General features: G+C 42.3%; 1 protein-coding gene across 1 annotated transcript in view; it reads left to right on the top strand.

Moving 5' to 3' along the window:
• The window catches only part of CRYL1 (crystallin lambda 1), a 146,736-nt gene that overhangs the window by 102,999 nt on the left and 16,106 nt on the right, over nt 1-27,631 (top strand). The window contains exons 4-5 of the mRNA XM_028107989.2: nt 12,045-12,206; nt 19,239-19,433. Coding sequence (XP_027963790.1) covers nt 12,045-12,206; nt 19,239-19,433 — 357 coding nt within the window. The remainder of the gene's footprint in view (nt 1-12,044; nt 12,207-19,238; nt 19,434-27,631) is intronic.

Below are 27,631 nucleotides of genomic sequence, written 5' to 3'. Positions count from 1 at the left end.
TTATATTTTTAGAGGAATTGGAAATAAGAAAACAATTATTTTATCTTCATTTATTCCATTTTCAATGTTCTTCATTTCTTTGGATCCAGTTTTCAGTCTGGTATCCTTTTTTCCTTCTGTCTGTAAACTTTCCTTTAAAAATTATTATAGAGTAGGTCTGATGGGAATGAATTCCCTGAGTTGTTTTTCTCAGTAAAGTTTTTTTTTTCCTTTATTTTTGAAAGCTAATTTTACTGGGTATAGGACTCTGGGTTGACATGTTTTTTTTTCTTCCAGCACTTAAAGATGTTACACCATTATCATCTATCTTGCATGATCTTTCACAGTCTTTTGCAGTTTTACCTTTGTCCTGGTATATATTATGTGACTTTTTTCAATGACTTCCTTCAGTATTTCTCTTTGTCTTCATCAATTTCAGCAATTTGAATATAATATACCTAGATGTGTAGGATTCTGGGGGAAGGAGAATTATTTATCCTGCAATGTATTCTCTGAGCTTCTTGGTCATATGATTTTTATTAATTTTTGGAATAGTCTCAGCCATTCTTTCTTTCATTTTTTTTTCCTCTCTCTTCCAGGATTCCAGTTGCACAAGTGTTCAATCATTTAATATTTTTTCCTACAGTTCTTGGATGCTCTGTATGTTCTTTTCAATCTTTTTGCTCTTTGTTACTTCATTTTGGATAATTTCCCTTGACTCAACTTTAAGTTCACAGATTATTTCCTCAACTATTTTGAGTCTGTTAATGAACCAGTCAAAGGTGTTCTCTGTTACTCTTTCATTTTTAGTATTTTCTTTGGTACTTTTTATTGTTTCCATTTCTCTGCTAAAAATTACCCATGTGATTTTGCATGTTCATACTTTACATTAGAGCCTTTAACATATTAACTGTAGTTATTTTAAATTCACTGTCAATATGACACCCTCTGAATCATATTGGAGTCTGGTCCTGATGATCACTTTGTCTCTGGGGTATGTACTTTTTCGTATGCCTCACAAATGTTTGTTTTTGAAAGCCAGATGTCTTGAGTAGGACAGTAGTGACTGAGGTAAATGGTTTTTTGCCCGGGATTTGGCATGCCTTTCCTTCTGGGAGGCTTTTACTGTGGGGATTTGAGTTAATTTACTTAGGAGTTGGTCAAGGTTTAAGGTTTGTAATTGCTATGGTTACTATTGGTACACTACAGGTTTCAAATTCCTCCAGTAATACCTTGTGTTTAAGATCAAGACTGGTTGGCCCAAGATTTTTTCCTCTCAGTATCTTCACCTTCACCTTTCAGTCTTCTTTTTGCACTGCCCTCAGAGAGGATCTTCTTCTATATTCTCATTCTGTTCCTCTCCCAGAAGTATTCTCCTGTTACTTGTTACTTTACACTTGTTAGCCTCGTGGTGGGGAGCTATGAGAGGGGCTTTTCTTGTGGTTCAGGTTAGGCTTCGTCTTAGGCAGACATTATGTCTGTGGCACTTGGGAATGTGGCTTGCTCAGTGCCCTTAGCTCTTTCCCAGCATTTGTGCCTGTTCATCCCCCAGGGATAAGGGTTTTTATTTCAGTTCCCTACAGACAACATAAAATGGGTTTTCAGCAATGGTAGGTTTTCATGCTATTGTACATATTGAATGAGTCAAATGTCAAATCACAATTGTTTCCAATTATTTCCCTTCGATATTTCCTGTGGACATTTGAATTTCGAAAACTTTATGTCTACCGAGTGTAGTCCTAAGTGAATTGGAAAGTTAGTGGGTCTCATCATGCACTTGTAGTCTTGTCTGTCAGCTCTCCTGCACGGGACGAAGCCTGTCAGGCTGTTCTTAACACCAGAAGTTGTTGCACCATGGAACAGAAAATTTCAGCTGCTGGTTAAATCTTTTTGGCATAAATATAGACTTGAAAGAAATTATTGTTAAAATTTTTAAAAACTGGATTATAAGATTCTTTTGCCACAAAGGAAAGACATTTTTTTTTTAGTACTTTTTTAGTAAGCAATATTTAGCTGTCCTATCACAGGAGTAACAAGGAATCTTCCTGACACCGTTTTTGGAGTAAACAGTGTGTAGATGTGTGGACTTTATAATACAGCTAGTTGGTCCTATCTTTGAGCTGGTTTCTTAGAGGTCTTTAACTAGCCAAGAATATTGTCTAAGTTAATGCAATGGTAAAGCACAAGAAGCTATATACTATATTTCTTTGAAGCTATATGCAAGATTAGAATGGCTGTTACTTTACTATTGTTTATATCAAAAATGGTAAATCTTTTTTAAATCCCTAGTGAACTAGTTTGAGTGACATAGAGAGCTGAGTAAAATGAGGGAAAAAGACTCACTCTGCTTGGTACTCTCACTGTCCTTTCATGCATTTGAATGAAGAGGGGATCTTCTTTCTTGAGGGAAGTGGCCTCCTTAGTGAGCAGAAAGGGTAAAACTAGCCAGACCAGCAAATCAACTGATGACCAAGAGGGTGACAAAAGCTGCAGACAGCTCCTCCTTATGCCTAGGCTCTCAGTTCTTAAACTAGGATTCATTCTCTTTTAATTTAAGGCTGTGACTCATGGCTTCAGACTTTTTTTTTTAATTGGGAAGGATTGCAACTTTGTTAATATAGAGGCTCTGACTAAACATATACCTGTTGGTGTAGGGTGTGTGTTCTCATTAACTGTTTTACCAAGAAGAGTTTTGCATTGCGTAGAGTCTTTAATTTGGAGATAGTTAGTGCTAGAGAAACCCTTCAAAATCTTCAATGGGAAGGAACTTTCCCTTTCTTAGCTAGAGATTTAGGACCAGCAGAGAATTTTAGTTTATTGTTAAATTCATCCTTGGGCCAACACTCTTTATTGTGAGATTCGTTATCTTTTTTTCTTTTCAATGCTTGTGGGAAGAAGAGACCCTTTTGTTCTGGACTAACTTTTCAGGGATGTTTGTATAATTAACAGCCTTGGAAGATAGAGTGTCTCCCTCTGGAGCAAAGGGCAGTTTTGTTTGCTGTCACCCTCTGGGGCATTGGTTAGGTAGGTTTGTTTATAGTCGGTTGTGAGGGATTTGTGTTTCCTAATAAGCTCAGAGTTCCTCACTTGGGACACAAACCCAAATCCAGCTGGCTCCCTTCACATTACCCCCCCGGACGTGGGGATAAGGAGAACTAATGTGAACATGAAGCTCATGCTGTTTGATATCATGTAATATTGTCCTTCATCTCTGACCCAAGAGTCTCATGTCTTCTGTGCACATTTGTGGAACTATGGCAGGCAACCTTGTTAGCTTCCATATAGGGCAAAATCTCAGACTCTTTATAATTCTTGATATTATCCTTAAACATTGTCTTGCCTTAAAGTTAATGTAAAAACTTAAAAAAAAGGAGAAAAAATCACTTTTAATCCCATCACCGTAAGATTATAATCTCGATAGTATGTTTATATGCATGTTTCCATGCTTTCCACATATATCTGGACATATTTTTAATCTTACTATAATACAAAATATCCTTTAAATAACATTCCTCTCTGTAAGTAATTCATGGTAATTACAGAAAATTAGAAAACTTATAAAAGAATAAAGAAAATTATTAGTATTCTTATTGCCCAGAGATGGAGTCCCTATTACCATTTTGTGTATTTTCTTCCAATATTTTATGTCCATTTATTTTACAGTTTGTAAGGGAGACTAGTATATTCTTTATTTACCTAACATGTCTTGTGTACTTTACTGTTTCATTCAATATTGAAAAGTAGGCTCTTTTGCTTTAATGGTTATAGTGTCTTATTCTGTGGGTGTCCATGTCCATATTATCATAATCACTTTGTAATAATTCTTAAACCAATTTTGGAAATTGATTCTTTCTTTATATATTGCTTGTACCCACCTCCCTTTCTGTTTCTCTCTCCCTAACCCCGCTTCTTTCTGGAATTGCATTTACCTGTATGATGGAACACTTCAAAATTTCTATGTGTTTTTCCTATGCTCTTTTCTGTATTTTCCATTCTGATGTCTCTTCATGCTTCAGTCTGGATATTTTATCCTGATGTTTCTTCCAAATTATTAATTATTTCTTCAGCTAAATCCATCTTTTAAAAATCTTCATTGTATTTTTCAGTTAAGTTTCTACTTGATTCTTTTTATAGTTACTAGTTATATGCTAAAATTTTTCAGTATCTTTTAGTTCCTTAAACATATTAATAACATTTCAAACTTCATGTCTGGTAACACCATTCTCTGGATGTCCTATGGGTATCTTTCTAAAGTCTGTTTTCTCTCTTGGTTTTCAGTCAAGTCTTCTCTGCTATCTGTTTTGTTTCTTTGTTTAAGTGTGAGACATTGCTTGTGAAAAACCAAGCCTCTGGTTATGCTTTAGTTCTCCAAAGAAGCTAGGCTAGGAGCTTATCTCTTTAATTTAATCATGGGTTGAGATAAGTTGAGGCTTCTGAAGACTGGTCACTGTTACTCCAGGGTATAGCCCTTGAGGGTCCCAACTGGAAGCCTAGAGCAGGTCCCAGGCCCTGAGCTCCAGTTTTCCTTCAGCACTCTTGAGTCTGCCAAAAGTCTTGCATATCATTTCAGCCATTTTGTCTCTGCTTTTGAAATAAGCAGTTGTTTTGAGGATTAAAGAGGAGCCATATGTAAGGCCTATATCTTCAATTTTCCCTACTACCCGAATCTTGGCCCTTCAGTTCTTCATTGTTTCAGACAGATTATTTTTTATGTTTTCAGCTATTTTAGTTGTTCTCAACAGGAGGATTGCCCAAAACAACCTAGTATACCATTATCAAAAGTGGAATGCTTTCTACAAGTAAATTTATGGTTATGGCTCCTTCTGTGCCCTGTGGTCGGCCCTAGGGTATAGTTGGTAAGTAAGACCTTTTGGAGACCAAACAGAAACATGTTTATGTTCCTTCTGTTGTTATCAATATGTGTTTTCCTTCCCCCAGTAATTCCACTTTAGAACAGTTTGTGATACTATGTTAGTATTCCTACTTTGACCAGACTGTATAGTGTCTGTAATCCTCAAGTCTAACCGGGGTAAGTGTGGCTTTCTGGCTTGGTGCCCTATTGTCATTTTGCTTGCTTTTGTTACATTATCTATTGTCTGCTCTGTTATAGCTACTTGCATGGATGTCTGGTTTTTTTATGTGCTTCTTAAAACATGTGCTTCTTGACAAGCAGGGACTACACCTTCTTGTTCTGTTGAATGGGAAAGTTCCTTGCATAGACTAGTTCCTCATCAGAAGTGTATTTAAATTCAGATGTTGGGGCGCCTGGGTGGCTCAGATGGTTAAGCAACTGCCTTCGGCTCAGGTCATGATCCCGGAGTCCTGGGATTGAGTCCCACATCGGGCTCCCTGCTGAGCAGGGAGCCCGCTTCACCCTCTGACCCTCTTCCCTCTCATGCTCTCTACCTCTCATTCTCTCTCTCTCAAATAAATAAATAAAATCTTAAAAAAATAAATTCAGATGTTAATGCTAATAGTTAGTAACTTGTCAGCCAATTTCAGACTTCCATCTTCCCAGGTCCCCGCAGTGGATCTACTTCATGTATTAGCTTTCTTCAAGATTCCAAAATACTTCTAGACTAGTACACAAATACATACACCAAGAGAAACTTTTGTAGGATGTGGCATAATGTTATGGTTTATACTGTAAATTAAATGGGAGTCATTGCATTAGATATAGGTGACAGAATTTTTTCTGTTAAACAATACTGGAGGTTGTTTTTAGCATGGAGTACTACTACCTATGGGATTAGCAACATGACTAGTAGCTGAATAATGGGAGAGGCAAGTTAGCAGTATGTCCTGCTGATGCAGCATGGAGCAGATTGCAGTAGCTGAGTCCATCCGTCACATATATCCGGAAAGGAGACAGATCAACTGATCACCTTCAGGGCTTCATGCTCTTGCAGAATTTGGGGAAGAAGGAGAGACACAAATGCCTGGACTTCATTGGAGTATCTTCCTAAGTTAGAACAAATCCTTAGTAAAAGAGAACAGACCTTTAGTACATGGTAGATGGGAGTCTGTTTTGAATGTGTAGGTCCAGGAATGGGTAGGATTGCCCCATGGGCTGCCAGAAAGCAGGGAGGTGTCTTGTGTTTATTCTTTCAGCCCTCTTTAGACATTTTCTCTAAAATAATATAATGATCGAAAAGAGTAAATGTATTCAGTGAGCTTGTGGGGCATTTGTGAAACTGACTACATCACAGAATTTTTCATTAATTAATTAATTCATTGATTCAGCAAATGTTCACTGAATACCTTCTTTTTGCCAGGCATTATTCTTGGAGCTGGGAATACAGCAATAAAGTAAAAATAAAGATTCTTGCTCTCATGGAACTTTCATCTTTGAATTCTGTTTCTATAGTATTGATGTTTGTTTAAATATAGACATTTTCTAAATGTCAACTCAAAAGATGGGCAGTGTTCTCTTAGTGTGTTTATTTTCTCTTGCATGTGAGATGTAAACTTTTAGAATATTGAAACAAAATTTCCTTCCTCCCCCAGTTTTGGAGTTTGCATCATGTTTATTTGTACCTTAGTACACTCTGGATTTGGTCATATGATTATATTGGGTGGAGAATGGCTTTATGACATCTTTAAGTATGTGGTAGGTAGTCATTAAAATATTGTTACTTAGTATTAGACTACTAAATATTAACATTGCTGATTATAAATATTTTTATCACATAAATTTGATGCTTTAGAAATATTTTACAAACAAAACAAAACAGAAACATTTTACAAAATATCAAGAGTCGGTAGGGTAAACCTAGTGATTTTGTAGGCAGGGGACTGGAATTGTGATGTTACTTCCCTGTGGATCATGAGGTTAATAGAATATTTAAGGTTTTTCTTTCTATACTGGAAAATTTATATGCCAGCTAGCACTAGAAGAGGGGATCAGATTAGATAAATTTGAGGTGCCTGTGAAGTATCCATGTGAAGATAATTTGAGAAGGAGAAATAAAAGTGTGAGTTGAGTCTTTAGATTGGTGAGTTAAGCTGTGGGCTTGGTTGGGATTTCCTAGGGAAAGAATTTAGGTGAGAAGAGAGGAGAGAGGCTGGGACTGAGTTTTGAGAAACTCTAGTTCTATTTGATTGGCTTCTGCCATCTTTATTCTAGTCTTTTTATTTTTCTTTGGATTTATTATTTTCTATTTCTGACTTCTTAAATTGGATGACTGACCTTTTGATATTTTAGACTTTTTTTATTAAAGAAATTTGAAGAATAAGTAAGAACCGTTTTAGTTGTACCTATAAATTTTGACTTTTTGGCTTCTCCTTTGGACAGATGGAGTCAAGATACAGATATCTATTGCCTTGGGCGCCTGGGTGGCTCAGTTGGTTAAGTGACTGCCTTCGGCTCAGGTCATGATCCTGGAGTCCCGGGATCGAGTCCCGCAGCTTCTCCCTCTGACTCCCCCCATTTCATGTGCTCTCTCTCATTCTCTCTGTCAAATATATAAATAAAATCTTTTTAAAAAAAGCTATTGCCTTGATAATACTATTCCTGTAGAAAGTACTATAAAATTATTTTATAGTCAAACATATACATGGTTGCAAGTGAAACTAGTTTTATGATACTACAACACTTGTTTTAAAAAATGAGAACATTTTCGTAAAACAGTGGTTGTCATCCAACAAAATATGTTGAATGCAATTTATTGTTTCACTCGTTGCAATAACAAAGTGGGCAAAAATATCTAGTCCAATTATTATTAACAAAAGCATCATATTTTAATTTCTGTGGTTTTTTTCTTTCTACATCTCACAATAGACCCTCTCCCTGTTCTTTGCTGCTTTGACAGTTACTGCATTATAAAGAGATTCCCTGATGGAAATGCATTATACATGTGTTTGATATGGAGGCACAAACAAAGTAATGTAAAAAAAATTTATGTAGTCTTCTCAGATTTGTCACCTGGAATAGTCCTCACTGGTAATAAATGGTGTCAGTGATTGATGTGATATCCTTCACATCAATTTATTTATTTATTTTTAATTTTTCTCCTTAAAAATTCATTCCTTGGGGCGTCTGTGTGGCTCAGTCGTTTAGGCATCTGATTTCAGCTCAGGTTGTGATCTTGGGGGCCTGGCCTTGGGCTCTGTGCTCAGCAGGGAGTCAGCTTATCCCTCTTCCTGCTCCTCCCCCAGCTTGTGCTTGCTCAATTGCTCTCTCAAATAAAATCTAAAAAAAAAAAATTCCTTATGCCTTAACTCTTCTCCAGTTTTGTGTTTTATGCTATTCCCAGCACTTTGTTAAGTAAAAATTTTGTATTAAAAATCCCGAGTCTTCCTCATGAGAAATATTTAGAAATGCAGTAAAACTATATGCTATTTGCAGGCTTAAATGAAATATTTTTAATTTTATTTTCTTTAATTCTAAATAAATGATTTCATAAAAGGTACCAGAAATAGCATTGGAAAGGTGGGAATAGACTCCTCCTCAGGACATAAGTTGATGCAGGTGCCCCTTCTGCCTCTTCTCCATTCCCTGCGGTCACCCATAGAAAGGACTGCTATTTAACGCAGACAACAATAATCCTGGTAACCGGAACACCTAATCCGCAGGAAGTTACTTTCCTAAGGTCTACACTGAGTTTTACTTTGGAAAGGTCTCTCTAGGTTGGGTATAATTTGTTCTAAATTATTGTAAACTCTGTTTAGGATTTGTAATATGCTTTTAAAAACTTTTTATTTTGATGTTAAGGAAAAAACTGAGCCTCTGGTTAGGGCATAGTACCGTTTATTGCCTGTGATAATGAAAACTTGAATAGATATAATTAGCGCTAACAGGCTTTGTAATGCGGGTCACTTCCATTTTCAGTTTGAGAATGAATTTCCTTCTGCCATGATTGCGGTGGGGTTTAAGCTCACCTTTCTTTTCTTGCCATGTCTTTCCCCATGTCTGTTGGCTGATAGAACTTCCTTGCATGTAAAATACTTTTAAGTACTGAGGTCTTTTAATTTAGTTTAACTTTCTTTCTGGAAAGCACATTGAAGATTGCTTCCAGATGTTTTGCATTAACAAATAGATTTTTCTAGCAACGGGACATCTATCTAAAATGCCTGAATTGATTTTTTAAAAGAAATCAATGAAATTTCATTTTCCCCATGAAAATATTTGTTTTGAAAAATGTGTATTGTTGCACATCAAGTGAGTAAACTTCAGAAGCGAGTTCTTACTCCTTTTGCCTAGGAATTATCCAGTACACTGACTTGCCATGGCCATCCTGCTTTTCTAGAACATTCCTAATGAGTTAAATGCTGTCAGAGGTAATTTTGACTAATAACAAAACACCAAAGTTTATAAATAATTTACCTTTTAAAATATCAGTTAGAATTAAAAGTTATACCTATAATGCAATCATTCAGTTTCTTCCTTTCAAGAAGACAAGGGAAAAAGGAGTGTTTAAACCTAACCTTGACTTTTCACTATGTGATACTGCCTGAGATGAGTGAACTCCTTCTGATGTACCAGGTAGGGTTGTGGTACTTGGGAATTTACATTGTGCTTTACTTGTCCCCAGAGTTTTGTTTGTTGAAATCTGAGCATACTGACTATAGTGGTTGTGTGTGAGAATTTTATTATGTGCTGTGTCTCCCTCCCACTTCAAAACAAATAGAGCACAGATAATCATCATTGCTTTCAAAATGCTGTCAGAGTTTAATTAAGCCAAGTCAAGCTCATTACCTTCAGTAGTGATAGAACGTTAGCTAACACTTCACATTTTCTCTAGAAAGGACCCCCCAAAAACACTGTTGCATTGAGAAGGCACCATCTGGATTCTCAGCTGGTCACATTGCTATAGTTTAGAGAGAGTGAGGCTGCTTTGCATTTAGGTCCTCAGCTGTCTCATTGTTTGGTACCTTTTTCTGCCCTTCCTCCCAGCCTCTCTTAGCTTTGCAATCAACCGCAAGTGCTGAAGGTCCTGATTAATAGCGTTTCATACTCCTTTTCTCAGACAAGGAGCATTGGCTCCCTAAGAATAGCAAGGAAATGAACTCAAGGCTTAACATGGACAGAGGCATTATAACCCTGGCCCACCAAATTGAGCACAGTTGTTACTATCAACAACAACAACAACAAAATGTCAAGCAATGTGCCATTAAAAAACCCTTACATAATTGTAGCAGGTTTGGGTTTCCTCTGGTTCAAGTTTTCTTACCTCTTTGATAATCAGACGATCTGAAGAAAGGCATAGAATTTCAGGGGGGAATCTGCATGACAGGTTCACAATAAGGCTATTCATGAGGACTCTTTTATTAGCTTAAACAGTATCTGCATCATTCTTAGTCTCTGGCTTTACTACAAGGCTCCATTTAAACTTAACCCAACTTGCTGACTTAACTGATCCAGGAATTACTCAGTACAACCAGCCAGCTACTGTAGCTTTTTTTCCCCTTTAGATAAGGGGATTTAATACAATGGCCTTTACAGTTCTTAAATGACTCCATTTTTTTTTTCTGTCTTTGAGATGTGGCGCTTATATGACCTTTTGTTCTTAATAAAATTTCACATGGTTTGATTATATTTTCAAAAAAGCATAAACAAATACAATATTGGCTCCTTACCCTCAGAGTAAAACTTTTTAAATCTTGTAGATGATATAAAAATGGAATTTGTCATAATATTTACACAGCTGATTTCAGTATACTAGATTTCATTATTAACGATTAGGTATTATTAAATCAAACTCGAACATTTTTTTATTTTTGAGGGGTGATTCTCATATAATTACTAGTGGTCCTTTAGCATTGCATGTTCACCTTTACACACTTTTAGTTATCTGCTGGTGTTTATACCATTTCTGCTACCACAATGCTAATATAATCAGGATGTCCTTGGTTGGTCCCTGAATAGCTGGGGGGGGAGGGTAGGACAGACCTCTGACATCACAGTGGGGAGATTCTCGAGGATATATTTGGTAGCATGCCATACTGAGAGTATAGATGACCCATACTTTGGATCCACACCTCAGACTAGTGGGTCTCAAACTTCAGTAGGAACAAAAATCATTAGAATGTTTGATAAAAATGCAGATATCTGGACCCCACCCCCAGAGACTGATTCAGTAGGTCTGGGATGAGAGCCTGAGAATTTGCATTTTTAACAAGCACCCAGTTGATTCTGATGCTGATGATTACTGGACCATACTGAAATCATTATCTTATAAATTCACCAGGGAACCTTGGGAGTTCATGATACCTCCCCTTCCAGGCCTCTTGTCTGCAAGTAAGCTGCGACCCATCGTGGGTAGGAATGACCGCGGTGTGGTTTCCCAGGGGAGTTGGTGGCCGGAGAGTAAGGACGCCTCTAGTATTTCTAGTGCTGGAGCAGCTTGAGTATCCTTCTCCTGTTCTGCTTCCATCTGCAGCAGGGCGGTATCCACTGTGTGTATCACATTCCCGGGAACAGGCCTCACCTGTGGGTCCGCACTTGGGTGTTGGAGAATGTCATCTCCCTCTGCCCCAGCTCTGTGCATGATTAGAATTTCAGAGTGGTGTTATCTGCAGCACGTAATCCAAATTTGCTCTTCTGTCCTCCTCCCATGCCCCTATTAAAGTAATTTTAGATTTTTGGAAACAAAGGTCCTTTGCAAAAGGATTTCCCCTTAGAAATGGATGTTCAAGGAGCCTTTTGGGAATTATGGATGTAACATGTTTGTTCATTTCGTGAAGATAAGATTTTTCCTTGAAAATGAGTTGATCTGATGGTCAGGACAGATAGGAGAAATAAGTGGTGATGACTACTGTTACCGCTTGTAGCATTTTGCCAAAGGCGCTCTCGTGTCCGCCCCATAGACTTGGCAGACTGCGTTATTATGGGAATTTTCAGACCCATGCAAAACTAGAAAATACAGCTCCCATACGCGTGTCACCCAGTTTCCAGAGTTATGGAGATTTGGCTGCATTTTTCAGCAGCTTTTTGTTTCGTTCTTAAATTTTGCTAGTAGTTTTCTGATTGGGTCATTTGGGGAATGAATCAAACGTGACATATGCTTTTTGCTTGGGGCCTGAGTGCAGTATCATGAATAGTAATTTGAATATGTCCTTTCCAGGAATGTGTTCCAGAAAACCTGGAGCTGAAGAAGAAGATTTTTGCTCAGTTAGATCAAATCATCGATGATAAGGTTGTCTTGAGCAGCTCCACGTCTTGCCTCCTGCCTTCCAACTTGTTTGCTGGTCTGGTGCATGCGAAGCAGTGCATTGTGGCCCATCCCGTGAGTGCATTAAACCTCAAGAACTGTTGTATCTCATTCTGGTTTTCAGGAGCAATACATTTTGACTAATCTGCTAGTATATTTTAACTGCTTTATTGAGGTATAATTCATATGCCACACAATTAAAATTGTATAGTTTAATATTTTTTTAGTATATGTAGAAAGTTGTGCAATACAGGCAGTTTTAAAAAGAATCTAATCCAAAAATGCCTTGAATTGTACCTGCGTACCTAATGCATAATGGGATAGAATGAGCAATACTAATACACTTTCACCCTTATGTAACTCACTGTCCACCTGAAGACAGAGACTACTAAACACATAATTCCACTGTCAGGGAAAAAGCTACATTTAATAAATGTATACATTGAGTAAGATTTTGTAGCCATGTCACTGTGCTGTGCAGTTGACTCAACACAATTCAGAGTAGGATCAGTTTTCCTCAAGTGCAGATTCTGGATCCTGCTCCTGAGATTCTGGTTCAGTGGGTTGACTTTAAACCCCCACCCTTTTTCTTGTTCCCTTGCACCCATCTGTTGTAATTACCTGGGCAGACTTATTCACTGGGGGGTGCATGATGAGGTATATTGGACAGTGAGTTTCAAACTGATGTGCAAGCACTCAGTAAATCTTTTTGAGATGAATGTGGTAATGTGAGGAAAGAGGAATCAGAGAGGAGATCCAGGGATCACTTGGTGGGGGTTTGAGTATCGACTGAGTTCATTGTGACCTCGGAGAACCAGGACAGCCTGTTAGGACAGAAAAGCTAACTTAGCTCAAACCATAATAAATAGGAGAGTAGATGACAGTAGCCACACCCCCAGCACCAGCAGGCCATCAGAGGTGAAGGCTGAGAAGAGGCTAGGGCCAAGCTGGGCAGGATCTGATTGGGCTGACAAGGGAGGAGAGAGTGGGAAAGAGTGTAAACAAAGACCCTTGGCCAAAAGCAAGCATGGGGCATGCAGAATCACAAGGAGACCAGCCTGACTGGAAGGGCACACATACCTCACATACTTGGGGAGCAGGAGGAAGAAGCTGGAAGGCTTGGGAACAGTTGGGTTATACAGAATCATGAGAGTTACTCTGAAGAACTGGGACTGGCTTAGGCACAGAGCAGCCTTGTGATGTGGTGGAAATGCTGCTTTTGGAGGGTAACTGGAAGGTTCTTTCTATATTGAAGATGGCTGAGGGAGGGGAACAGCTACTTCACAGAATTGTGGCAGTATTCCAAGTATAGGCGACCAGAGCCTTGGTGAGGCTGAGGGTCCTAGACTGAGAGCAGGGAAAGTCCTCTTTTCGAGCAAGAGTAGTTTAGAGTGGGGGGTAACTGAGGCCAAAGGGGAATCAGAGATGCCTGCTGGATTCTATGTGCTGAGAAGAGGGACTGCTTGGACCACCATTCACATGACTATGGTTGTGGATGCCCGGATGTCCTCCTACTGAAGTACAATGGAAAGTGGAGACTGTTCATAATATACAGAGACTTAGACCCACAGAACATGGAAGAAAACCGGTCATGTCTAGCTACCACTCAAATATAGGAAATGTCCTTTATTTGGGACCTTAACTGAAGCATCCAAATACCAAGTTCCATGAAACATGTCCTGTCTTTGCTTCTATGACATTTACATGTCTGTAAAAAGGACTATTAGAAACTGTAAACCACTTATTAGATTGTTAGTTGCTTCGGTGAAAGGTGTAAACCTCTTGCTTGAAAACTTCCAGTTTCTAACCAGAGATTTCACTTCTAAGTCAGGTAAAATAAAAAAAAAGAACAACGAAGTCAAATTGTTTAGAAAATACCTCCTAAGTCCTTTAACGAGACTTCTACCCATATCTCTTAATTTTAAACTACCTGATGGATGAGACTACACCTTATTCACCTTCTTGTCACACCTAACAAGTACTAGTAGTTCAGCCAGTGACTGTTGAATAATGACATTTCTCCTACCATTCTAGGATTGTTCGCTTTTACTTCTTTAATCAAAGGCAAACAGCATAGCCAAAGTAAGCTCAGACCTTATTTCAAAAATCAATGTCTTATTACTTCTGTAGATTATTTTATACCAAAGCCAACATTAACTAAAGCAGATGAAATCACCCAAGTTGACCGTCTTTGGAATTTTACTCTTTCTTTTGTGCTGGTGCTGCGCACTGTTTAATCATTCCATTGAGCTCAAGGAGAGTGGGGAAAAAGACGTCTGAACGATTCAACCTAAGCTGGATGGACAGTCCCTAAGTAATCCAGAACCATTTACCGGCTTTGAGGAGCTCCAGTTTCCCTTCAGCCCTGCAGGCCAGGCAGGAGAAGCCCGGCGCGTCAGCCCACATGCCACCGCCTCAGCTTTGTGCTCCAGTCACCCGCGACTCTGGCCAGACAGGAAATAGGATAAAGGAAGAGGAAGCCCATTCATGCCTCTGAAAGGCTGGGGCAAAAGTGGATAGTCAGCAATTGCGAAAGACTGTGGCCTCCACCCCTCCGCGGGAGAACCGGCAGCCAAGGAGTTTCCACATCACATAGTGTCTCTTGGGCACCTTTTCCCATGGGGGGGTGAGGAGCTTCAGGTCAGCTCAGCACAGGTGGGTGAGCGTGTTCTCTCAGTGTTCAGGTAGTCGAGTGGGCTTCCTAGCCCAGAGCCAGGAGAGTGAAAGGCTCCTGAAGAGGGGTGTTAATGTGGCCCTTCTCTGTATCCCTGACAGTCTTCCTCTCAAATGTTTTTTGTGTTGCCTTTGCTTGTCTGCCTCATCTCCCTGTGGATGTGTAGCGGGGCTCAGGGATGGCCATTTGGTGGCTGGTGATTGTCTGAAGGTTGAGTTTGGTTGCATTCTCTCTTGGTACTTATATCTGTTAGCAGTCAATCAAAGCAGCTGTTTTCTACTGATCGTTTCAGCTGCACTTTACAACCTTTTTTCACTTGGGGACATGCTGGTGCCACAGAGCTGATGGAACTACTTTAGCCCATCGGATGCTCTTGGTGCCATTCTAATGGGTGTGAGGATGCACATCTGCTCTGGGATTACAGTCTTTTTTCATTTTTTATTTTTTGTTATTATGTTAATCACCATACATTACATCATTAGCTTTTGATGTAGTTGGGATTACAGTCTTGAGTGGAAACAGTTCCTAAACACACAGCTCTCACATAGGTTGCTAGTCAGCCACGGAGCTATAACACAGCCTGGAAGTACATCAGGCCCTACCCACAGAAGGTGCCCAGAGTGTTCCCATCGAGCAGTCCTCGCCCACGCTTGCACCTTCTCCAACTCCCCCTCCCACCTGACTCGGAACCATTTGCCCTCCTGTTGGTCATTTGAATGTTGGCCTGTTTATGGAGAACACGCACATGCGTGTGCAAGCAGTGCCCATTTCACGTCGCCAGCTGCTGTCCGCGCCTCCCCCCCGCCCCCCATCTGTGGAGGGTGACTTCAGGAAGGGGGTGGTGGGCTTATAACTAACCAAAGGGCCTTACTACCTAAATTCTCAAAACACTGAGGGATTAACTCCTCTCAGCGGGCTGTAAGCAAGACAGTCCTTCGTATTTACCGTCCTCTCCTGAAGAGGAAGAGGAGTTCACCAGGTCAGGAGTGCCCCCTCTCTAGCAGGGCTGTGGGAATGGATTGCAGACTGCCACACCTGTCTTCTGGAAAAAGGGACGGTCTGCCTTTCCTCTGTGAGTTTAACTCTGTTTAATGTGCTGCAGAGAAAATAAACGAAGCCTCTGTGTTGGACGTGCTGTGCTATCGGGGCAATCACATGCCTCCCCGGCTCTGGTCCAGATTCTGGGCAGGCTTTTCACCAGGTGAACGGAGAATGCGCCCCTTGTACCACCCCGCTCAACCTGAGCTCTCAAAGAGCCTCGCAGGCCAGGCCCTCTCTTGTGCCTGCCGCAAAGCGCGCCCGCTCTCTGGCCGGCTGAGCCCAGGACCATCTCCTGTAACCTTTAAAGAAGTTGCCTCCTTTCCTCCTTTGTTTGTTCTTCCCACTTCTTGAAGGCATGTTTCTGAGTCTAACTCTCAGGCTCCAACAGCAGAAGGCCCAGGTCCTACCGTCCGTGTCAGAAACAGAACAGCAGTCAGGAAACAGCCATTCCTTTCCTATTTAAGAGAGTTGCTTGCTGGGGCGCCTGGGTGGCTCAGTCTGTTGAGTGTCTGCCTTCGGCTCAGGTCATGATGTCAGGGTCCTGGGATCGAGTCCTGCATCGGGCTCCCTGCTCAGCCTGCTTCTCCCTCTCCCTGTGCCCCTCCCCCTCCCCTTGCTTGTGGGCTCTCTCTCTCTGTGTCAAATAAATAAAATCTTTTAAAAAAAAAGTTGCTTGCTTTGCTTACCTCTTGTCCTCTCCCGTCCCCACCTTGCCTCTCTCTCTCTCTGCTGGTTAAATTTAAGGGGCACCTGTCATTGTCACTGTTCATCTCTGAGCCTCTAGTAGACATCAGGGTCCTTGTCCCAGGACTGAGGTGCCATGGCAAGAACAACCCCATCCAGGCCCTCTGACTCTGGGAGGTCCTTTCTCAGAAGCTTATCAACTTGAGCGCACGGACAGAAACGTGAAAACTCAACCTGTTTTAGGAAGCTCAAAGGGCTGGATCATGCACTTGTGTTTTAGTGGGTGGTGGGGAATCAGGATCCTGCGGGGTTTTGAGCTGCAGGTGGTACGATTAGCATCCTGTTTTTAGTTTTTGTTTTTGTTTTTTTTAATTTTAATTGTGATAAAATGCACATCAGATTTGTCGTCTTAACCATTTTTAAGTATATAGTTCGGAGGCAGCAAGCACATACACACTGTCGTGCAGACCTCACCAGCAATCATTCAGACTTTCTGTCTTCTGAAACTGTCCCCATTAAGCAGCAACTCTCTGTCCCCTGCCCCGAGCCCTGGCAGTCTTGGGTTCTCCTTTCTGTCTGGATTTGACAGGCCCCTGCCTGACAAAGGATCACCTAGGCAGTGGCGGAGAGAATGAGCCTGGAGAGGGAGGCCAGTGAGGAGAGTGCCAGAATCTAAGTTGGAGGTGATGGCCTGAGCTAAGCGTGTGGTAGCAGAAATGGGTTTTCTGAGAGATGTAAATAGAACTGACAAACTCACTGATGGGGAGTGAGGGAGACGAGGCAGACACAGGCACCAAGGATACTGCTCGTGGTACTAACTTGGGTGTTGGGGCTGTGATGGTGTTCTCATCAAGATGGGGTGCTAGGAAGAGGACCCAGGGCTTTAGGGTGGGAGAGACGAGAGTTTAATTTGTGATAGATTGAGTGTAAGCTCATTGGCTATCCTAGCGGTGTGTCCAGTGCACAATTACAAATACGGGCCTGGAATGGGAGGTGAGCTCCCTGTGAGATCTCAGCGTACTAGGGTGGGGATGACGCCCTGGGAGCTGCTGAGCTCTGCCCAGAGCCAGAGAGTGGGCACAGAGGGAGGCTAGTGGTGGCAGGCTGGGAGCACCACCATTTAAGGAGAGTGTGGGCAGGAGGAGAGCCTATGAGGAATACTTGCATGAGGAAACAAGCAAGTTGTACATACAAATGCTTTTTAACTGTAGTCTCAGTTTTTGCTACCCATGAGGCTTGCAACATTGAAAGACCTTAAGCGCAACATCCTTGTCTGATAGTAAGATAAAATTCATCTAAGATACACATACTTCCAGTTCTTACAATTCTGATATTAAGAAAGGACAGAGGTAGACATTTTTATAAGAGTTCAGTATAGGCAGGAGACAAGTGATTCAGTTGAGGCACTGATAATATAATTTACTTATTTGAAAACAGATGTCATCCTCTCTTGCTTTCTAAGAGGGCTGACAGAGTGACCAGGGCAGGCCGAGAGCAAAAGGAATCTCTGAAGCTAAGCTGTGTGTGGACCAGAGGCCTCTCTTTTAAGCAGTGTCCTAGGAGAAAAATTTTTCTTTCCCTTCTCTGTAGAAGTCATTTTATTTTATTTTATTTTTTTAAAGATTTTATTTATTTGAGAGAGAGAATGAGATAGCACATGAGAGGGGGGAGGGTCAGAGGGAGAAGCAGACTCCCTGTTGAGCAGGGAGCCCGATGCAGGACTCGATCCCAGGACTCCAGGATCATGACCTGAGCTGAAGGCAGTCGCTCAACCAACTGAGCCACCGAGGCGCCCCTGTAGAAGTCATTTTAAAATGGATGCTTCTTGAAGTGACTATAAGATTCTATCAGTTTTTGTCCTTATCTCAAGGAAAAATTATTTAAAAGCATCATTTGGGGAACAATTTACTGCAGTGCATTTGGCTTTTCATGGTGAGGCTAATCAGGTTCTACCAAGCAGCATTTTCTCTGGACCCAGGATAATTCTCTTTGGGAATGTTCAAGAACAGTTTCTCAAAGTACACCAAGAAAACCAGAGCCCAAAGTGTAAGTGCTGGCCCAGGCCAGCATTTCCATTAGGGCCTACTCATAGTGGACCGACCCGTCCCATCTCAGGCCGTGTCCTGATGTCGAGGCTGCGGTAGAGTTCTGATGCTGTGTGGTTCCTAGGTGAGATTGGATGTCGGAGGATGGGGTAGACATTTGAGGCTTAACATGGAGAAGTTAAGGAAATACCAAGTTTGGGAAGATGCTGTCGATGATTTTTAATAGCAACAGAGTAGAATAGCAAGAGCCTGCGGTGACTCTTGTGGAGAGAGTGGCTCTGGAGGCTGGCTGGGAGTAGGTAGAAGCCTTTGAGGGCTAAACAGCGGGTTGCTGAGAAATCCCCCGGGGAGTTCAGGGGTGTGGAGATTAGCCCTGAATGCGCAGAATGGTCATCCACCCCTTCAAATTTCAACTCATATGTTGGTATTGACTTTTCTATAAATAAAACCACAGAATTCTGTGCTCAGGTTTTTTCTTTCCCTCCTTTGTGGATTACTTTATATTTCAAGTTCCTTGTCATTGGATGCTAAATCTAAAGAGGCCTTTCCAAAGACAAATCTGCCCCATCTGACCATTCGAGATACGCAAGTAGGGTCTGCCAGAACAGCACCCCAACTCCAGAGCTGTCTTTTGACCCTCTCCCCTTCTGTGTCTCTCATAAGGTAAATCCACCATATTATGTGCCATTGGTTGAGCTGGTCCCACACCCGGAGACGGCCCCTGCAACAGTGGACAGAACCTACGCCCTGATGCGGAAGATTGGGCAGTCCCCAGTCAGAGTCATGAAGGAGATTGATGGCTTTGCCCTGAATCGCCTCCAGTACGCCGTCATCAGTGAGGCCTGGCGGCTCGTGGAGGTGCGTGGGCTGCTTTCAGCCTCTGGCAGCTGGAGGGGATGGTGGCAGCAGTGTCCTGGGGCCGCGTGGAGGTGGGTGGGGGGTAGTGGATGGGAAAGTCAGCGCTCGGTCCTGCTTGCTCTGTTCTGGGGACCGGGGGCAAGCTCTTCTCTCAGGTTCAGTCAACGGGCGAGGAAAATAAAACGTAAGGTAACAATTCATTGTATGTTTCAGAAATTCCTCTGTTACAGTAAGTCATTTGATATTCACACCTGATGATAGACTTCTCTGTTTCCTGCCCTTTCATACCATTACCACATAATTATCTCTGTGTGACACACCGCGTTTTCTCAGTGTCAGGTTTTCCCCCAGTTTTATAATTTTTCAAGAGGAGAAAAAACTAAATTTTGAGTAAACTTGTATCCTCTAAAGAGACCCAGTTTATTTTTTGAGCTTGAGGAGGAAACAATGGGTAAGCCTTAAACTTGTTAGCAATATGCTCATCTTACATATAAGTACATTATACACACACACACACACACACACACACACACACACACACACACTCACACACTTAACCTTGTCCTTTCATTAAAAGATTTTATACGTGACTTTAAAGATCACTTTGCTGCATACGTTTATATGAAGGACCTGGTGCCGGGCAGGATAGACGATCCAAGTGGCCTCAGGATTTCAGTGAATAGTCCAGGGGTCTCGGGCTCAGACCATTTGGTTTCTGTTCACTTGCTTGCTGATGGTTCCCCAGCTTCTGCATGGGTAAACAGCACTGTCTGCCCACTCTCCTGTTACAGAAACGTGGTAGCATGAGTGAGGGTCTGTCCAGATACAAGAGGCAGAGGGGAATGGAGCTCAGGCTGAATTGTCTGCTCCTGGAATAGACCCACTCCTTGGGTAAACTCCTGTGGGAGTCTGCCAATCCCAGCCTGAGACAGGAACTAGGAGGCCGGCCTGTGGGCATTGTGTTTTAGCTTCCCAGTGCATGATGTATGTGTTGTTCTCATGTCGTGGTTCTGGTGTTCTGTCCCATCCCTGTTAGACTCATCATCTGACCCAACTGCTGTATGCATTTATCACATAAAGCTACAATTCTGTGTCCTCACTGTTTAAATCCACTTAATGTTCCCATATCATCGAGCTGGGATTTTCACTGTTAAGTTTGTAGTTTTAATTTTCTCAAATTGTGGGATGTTTTTGACTATCAGTCAGTAGTAGAATATTTTAAAGACACACGGAACTGAAAGCACCCCCATGGAACTGTATTTAAAATATTTCCACTTGTCTAGTATAGGGGAGCACTTAGACCACAAGAAAAGCTCAATATGACAGTAAAACACTGAGGGGTTTTAAGGCAGTTTTTACTTTTGTTTGTGAGGTATCTTAGTGCCCCAAAGAGATAAAAGCCCTGAGGTAAATCTTGCTTTCTCCAGTCAGAATGATGTGAGCCAACTCAAGGGAAAAACTTGGAGGTTCTGGTATAATGGAATTAGGTGGGAGTCCTACACAAAGAGTTCTCTCTGTGTTGACCACTAAGTGGAACCAGCTGCAGTTTGGAAGCTCCAGGTTTGGAAGAGCGGTGGAGGAGTCCAATGTCACCCTTTACTGGTTGGACGTGGAAGGAGGGCTGGAAGGGTTATTGAATTTGGCCGCTCTGGGTGTTCTCATTGCCTCATTTTGTCCGCCCTCCTTTTGATTGTCCTGTGTCCAGGGGCTGATGGTGGACTGAGTATATTCATGTTACTGGCAGGCAGGAATGTTCTCAGGGATGACATACCTAAGAATCCTGCATGTGTCTCTACATTGGCTGCTGTGGGACTCATATGCCTGGAGTCCCTGTAAGGCACCAAGTGCTAAAATCCAGCAGGATAATCCAGTTTGTGACAAATTGAGAAGAGGCTACAGAAATGAGAAGATAAAGTGTGGATAGAACCTCAAGAATTTTCTTTGGTGAATGGGTAGAAGATAACTCACTTTTAAAAATAAAGATGATCGGGACGCCTGGGTGGCTCAGTCGTTGGGCGTCTGCCTTTGGCTTGGGTCATGATCTCAGGGTCCTGGGATCCAGCCCTGCATCGGACTCCCTGCTCGGCGGGAAGCCTGCTTCTCCCTCTCCCACTCCCCCTGCTTGTGTTCCCTCTCTCACTGTGTCTCTCTGTCAAATAAATAAAATACTTAAAAAAATAAATAAAAATAAAGATGATCTACAGACAGAATTCAGGCAGGTGTAGAAACTGCAGGCCCCTCTCTGCAGGGTGGTGTGAGGCGGGAATAGAGCGGCAGGCATCCCTGAGCTCTGCTGAGACTTAAGTGACGGGTGGAGTGTTTCAGCTGTGGGGCAGGGGCTCACAGAGGGAATGCGCAGAGGGGGTAGCGTCACCAGTATGGCGCCCCAGGTGCTGTTACCCTTGCTGCTCAGAGACACCTGCTCTGTTGGCCAGCCAGACATGGGAGGGCCACTAGCACACTGGCCGTGTACCTGCTGCCAGAGTAGTTGCTTCTGAGGGCAGAGAAGCTGCAGGTGTGGGCTCTGAACATCCACACAGCACGCCCTGCTTTCCTTAGGTTCTGGGGCTAGCAGAGCCAGAGAGAACTCTTCCCCGGCTGCCCTAAGTGGTCATAGGTTCCTCCCTCTAAGTTCTCAACACTGCAGCCCAGCAGACACACAAAAGGCACGTTTTTCTTACCTCCCCCTACCTCCCACCACCCTCCCCTTGGGAATAGTGGATCAGTATTTCTGCCCATTAGTTGGGTTGGTTTAAGAAGGCTTGACTTTATCACATGAATTTCTTGAAGGAAAACCTGTGCCACCTGTGGTCTGTTTCCATTTAAGACATGAAAGTCAGGCAAGGTGAGAAAACCTCTCGCAAGCCCCACCTTGCTCTGTGCAAATCTGCACGCATGTGCTGAGCCCCAGTCAGGGCTGGGGTTAAATGACACCGTTTTGACTCACAATTTCAGAGCCAGTTGAACTTGAATTTAGATTTTAGGGTGTTCCAAGTTTACCTCAAAACATGTAAGGGCAACTTTAATATAAAAAGGAGCTGAATTGGGGAGGTTTTACATTAAAAATTGAAGATTTTTATACTTCTTAAGTTCAAAAGATCCAAAGATCTTACGGAGTTTATCTTTCCAAGACATTCTCCTTCTGGGGTGGGTTTGACGTGTGGGCCAAAGCACTAAGGCTCAGCCTTGACATAGAGAACACAATGAGCTGAGATGAGCAGGGTTGCCCTACTCAAGGACTCACTGTGGGCGCTTCAGTCTCACTCCTTTCTTGATGCACAGAGCAAGTTGAAATTTGGCAGAATCTTTTCTCTTTGACTCAAACTAGGGCTGATGTGCTTTCAGGTATGAAAGCTACAAGGTGACTTGGTTGCAGAGCACTGAGACGCCTTGTGCAGCATATGGGCCTGCATGCCGCTGTCCGGGCTTCTTGGGTGTGCGTTGGGGCGGACTGAGGAATACTGTCCCATGTTGTCTGTGTGTAAACCGCTCTGCACAAATCATATCCAAGCATGAATCTCCAGGGGTCCTACCCATGAGTTTGGGTATGACCTGCAGTGGGTCAGCAGGTGCCTGGCCAGAACGATGGCTTGCGTCTCCGCTCAGCCATGGCAGTGTCTTAACGCAGTGGTCAGAGGAGCAGAAGGGTGCTGTTGGCCACTTGATAATTTTGTTGATCTGGTAAGTTAGATCGATTGATTTCCCCATGTTGATGCAGCCTCGCATACCTGGAATAAATACCACTGGGAGTGTAATTCTTTCTAGACCTTGCTGGAGTCAGTTTGCTTATGTTTTGTCAAGAATTTTTTCTAAGTTCAGAAGAAGTATTGGTTTGTAGTTTTGTGGGGTTTTTTTTTTACTGCTTTTTTTGATTTTGATATCAAGGTAATGCTGCATTAGCCAACAAGGTTGCATAATATGCATAATATGAATTGGGAAGTTTTCCCCTTTATTTTCTGGAAGAGATTATAAAGTTTTTGTTAATTCTTCTTTAAATGTTTGATAGAATTCTCCAGTGAAACCACCTGGGCCTGGGAGGGCTCTTCTCTAAGATCTTTTTAATGACAGGTTCAGCTTCTTTTGTGGTTATAAGAACCATTCAGGTTGTTTCATCTTGGTTGAGTTTTGGTGGCTCGTGGTTTTAAGAAATTGTTCCATTTCTTCTGAGTTGTTGAATTCATGAGCTTAAAGTTGTTTGCGATACTCTTAAATCCTCTTAGTGTCTGTAGGGTCTGTAGTGATATCCCTGGTTTCATTCCTGATGTGGGGGATTTGTGTCTGCTCTTGTTTTATTCTTGTCAGTCTTGCTAGAGCTTATCAATTTAATGATTGTTTTTGAAGAAGCCATTTTTTGTTTCATTGGTTTTCTGTATGGTGTTCCTGTTTTGAGTTTCATTCACCAACTCTGGAGGATGTATTTTAATACTTGCAGTGAAGCATGGGTGAGAAATTCTAAGAAGGGTGGAGCAGGGAAAGGTAAGGGAGGCTCCTGTGCAGACCTGCCCATTCGAGAAGAGAGGTAAGCTGCAGACATCATTTCCTGGTCAGAAAGAGAAAGTGCTGGGAATAAGACACACCTTGTCTTCGTGGCAGCCTAGACCATGACACAGTCTTGCCATCAACTGTGATTTTGTCTGGCCCCACACAGCTGTGTCAGCTTGGCAAAGACAAAGGCTGTCTGGGAGCAAGATGGCCAGCCAGGTATCTGATGGGACAAGGTTGCTGGGTTCTGTTGCATTGTCTCACCAATGCTCACCCCATGTGTTCTCTTCCAGTTTGGCTTCAGAATTGGGATGGAGCAGCCCTTTGTAGGCTTGGAAATGCCAGATGGACAAGTCTGGCTATAGTCTAGTAGCCCAAGATTAGGTCACTAGGGGACAAGATCCTGTTGGCCAGGAATGTGATTTTAAATCAATATTCTTAAGCTAATGATCATAGTAAAGGAAGTTGCGTTGTGATCATAAGCCTTCACCCAGACAACAGCTGAGCTTGTACTGCCCATAAATTCTTGCCCCTTCCAGGTAGGGTAGGTGGAGGTGAGCTGGAGTGAATCATGAAGCCATCAGCAGATTCTCAGCCTGTTGGAATGTGTTGATAATGAGCTTTGGAAATTGCTTATCTCAGGTTTTATTCACCCTTCTGAGCAATATAATTGCGAGGCTAGATTTCTTTTCTTCCCGCCCTGAGCTGCAGAAATTCAGTTCTTGGTTTCTTGTCAGACAGATATATTTTATGGGATGTGGATCTAATTCCTTTTATGAAGAATCGTTTCAGTTAATAAAGTGTATCTCAGACATCATGTAGTAAAATTAACTGAGGAAACTTTTTATGATAAACTTATTCAGGGGTTTCTGTTGAATGTAATTATGAGACTATAACAGAGGAATTAGGAGTCTTAGCACAGGGAACCCCTGAGGATTGTCTACTCATCAGTAACTTCAGTTTGTGTAGAATTTAGAAGTTTACAAAGCACTCTCCTTTAAATTTTTCATGATTTACAGATATTTGCAGATCATCCCGTCTTAAAACCATGAGAGGTACATTGTTATTTTTGCCCTTACCGATTAAGACACTGGCTCAAGAGGGTGAGTGGTTGGGGTGCCTGGGTGGCTCAGTCGTTAAGTGTCTGCCTTCGGCTCAGTTCATCATGATCCCAGGGTCCTGGGATCTAGCCCCGCATCGGGCTCCCTGCTCAGCAGGAAGCCTGCTTCTCCCTCTCCCACTCCCCCTGCTTGTGTTCCTGCTCTTGCTATCTCTCTCTCTGTCAAATAAATAAATAAAATCTTAAAAAAAAAAAAAAAGCGGGCGAGTGGTTTAATCCACATTCTGCAGTCTGGTAGGGATCCACACCTGCGCCACCTCTGGCCTTCAGTGTCTGCCGCTGTAAATGGAGGCGCCAGTGGATCTGGTTCTCCTCGGGAGGTGATGAGGATTGGATGGGGTCATGCATGTAAAGGGCTTAGAACATGTCTGGCATAAAGTAATGGTTTAGTAAGTGTTACGGATTGTGGTCCTGGTAATGATGCCCATGTTTTCTGAGTCCTTGAATCCCATGTAATTTTTTGTTTGCAAGAGCTGCCACCAGTGTGTTAGTTCTGAGCGGAAATGTGAGGGATATCATCCTGGCTACAGACTTGAGGCTCCTGGAAGGCAGCAGGGGCCTCACCTGGGAGCTCATTAGAAATGCAGCACCTGAGGGCCCACCCCCAGACCTGCAGAACCAGACTCTGCATTTTAATAAGCTCTGCAGGACATTCCTGTGCTCCTTGAAGCTGGAGGAGCCCTGGCTCTCTCCCTGTGCGACCCTGATCTCAAAGTCTTGATGTGTTATATTTCATCTGTTTTAAGGTATAACTTCTTTTTTTTTTTAACATTTTAACATCTTAGTTTTTTGGGCATTTTATTCCTTAATAGAACATTAAATACTAATTTAACTTTCAGTTGATCCAGTCTTAATTTCAGTGAGACAGAGTATATTCTCTGTCATTCTTGTCTCTTCTCCTTTCATGTTCTTCTGTCTCTGTATGTCCATTATTTCCAACTCTCTCTACTTGACATAGGCTCATGATAGATAAACATGCAATTCTAACCAACTTCTGCTTAGTGGAGAGACTGTTACCTGGTCACTTTCAAAGCCATGATTTCCAGTCCTAGTCTCGTGACGTTGAATACCTCTAGTTATCCCAAAAGTTATTTGAAAATCAACTTTAAAAAAGGATTTAGTTCACAGTTAAAACACAAACACATTAGAACAAAAGAATGCTAGGTTGTAACTGCCCAGGAGATGTCAGTCATTATTCCAAATCAAAGCTGGCCTTCCCCCGTGTCCCACAGAACTGGTTTGGGGTTGGATGTCCAGATGGCGTCTTCCTTGTCATGCTGGCCACACACTTTGCATCAGCCACCCTCATCTAGCCTTTTGATTTCCGGAATAGGGATGCAAATCATGGCCAGGTTTTCCTCTTATTAGTCACGGGCCTGTGTGAACAGAAGTGGGTCCTTCCAGGGGTGACAGCCGGAAACGAGCAGGCTCCTTGTACTTGCAAATCCTGTGTACCTGTGCAGCGTGCGCTTGGTCTTGTGTCATCGGCCAGATGAATGAGCAACCTGCTTCATCATGAATTGCCACGCTTAAATCAGAATGTACAGTAAGCTCTTTTACAGAATGGGACGTGACACAAAAGGGAACTGATGGGGTGAACATATTTTAAGGGCAAAGATGATGAAATTGTAAGTTTACTACTATAACTAACTCGAACATTTCTCTCACATGTGCTGTGATCATGTGGAGATGGGGGGGTTATTTGATTTCTTCTCTCCTTTTATAAGCCAGTATTAGTGTAGGTCTGGTTCTCCAAGTTCACATTAATCCTCAGGAAGTTTACTTCCCACATATTCAGCATTCTGAGAAGGAAGCCATATCGGACAGTAAGCTGCCTCTGTGTCCCGTAGTTTTCTGACAGCCTGGGGAGACCCAGCATTTCACTGGCCGCTCTTTTCCATAAAATGTCCCCCTGCGTAGGTACCCTGTGATGAAGGAAGTATGTTCCCTACCAATCACTCAGCCTTCTCTCTGGAAGAGAAACAGTACAAGACAGGGTAGTGAGGTTGAAAAGAAGAAAATAGAGCAGCATCAGGCTAAGTCACTTGTTTCACTGGCTTTGGGAAGGCAACGGTAGTCTTGTGGCTTGAGAGGCTCGACAAGAGAAAGCATGTTCAAAGCAGTCGCTTACAGGCACTTGGAAGGTAGGGTTATATTAGAAGCTTTTCTTTGCAGGGAAGGTGTTGGAAACACTGTGGACTGTTCCAGGCTATGGCTAACCTGGAATGTGTCCAGTAGGAAAAAGCTGAGGCTTGACTGAGCAAAATATTACAGTCCAGACATTGGCAACATCTGTCTGTGTACTTGGCAAGAAGAGTCATGTAGGAGGGTAGGTCATGTAAAGGGAGGTTATAGGCGCCAAGAAAGACCCAAGCTCCTGCCCTCCACACCATACCCTCACCTATAGGATTTTCTACATTTTATGTGTGTTAAAATTTAAACTTAAAAATTTAGGTTTTTTTGTTTTTTTTTTTAATTAAAGAGATAATATATGAAGTGTCTGACTGAACCTCCTTGTGGTTGAAAAGAACCCACCTTCAGCAGCCCTACTTCCTGAACTCCTGGGTCTGGGAATTTCTTTACCTTGCTCTGAGCC

Source organism: Eumetopias jubatus, unplaced genomic scaffold (assembly GCF_037043125.1).
Source record: "Eumetopias jubatus isolate StellerSeaLion01/CBP00866 unplaced genomic scaffold, mEumJub1_p1.0 scaffold_3, whole genome shotgun sequence".
In the NCBI taxonomy this organism is placed as follows: domain Eukaryota; kingdom Metazoa; phylum Chordata; class Mammalia; order Carnivora; family Otariidae; genus Eumetopias; species Eumetopias jubatus.
Note: the sequence above shows the minus strand (reverse complement) of the source record. Positions and strands in the feature narration are given on the sequence as shown.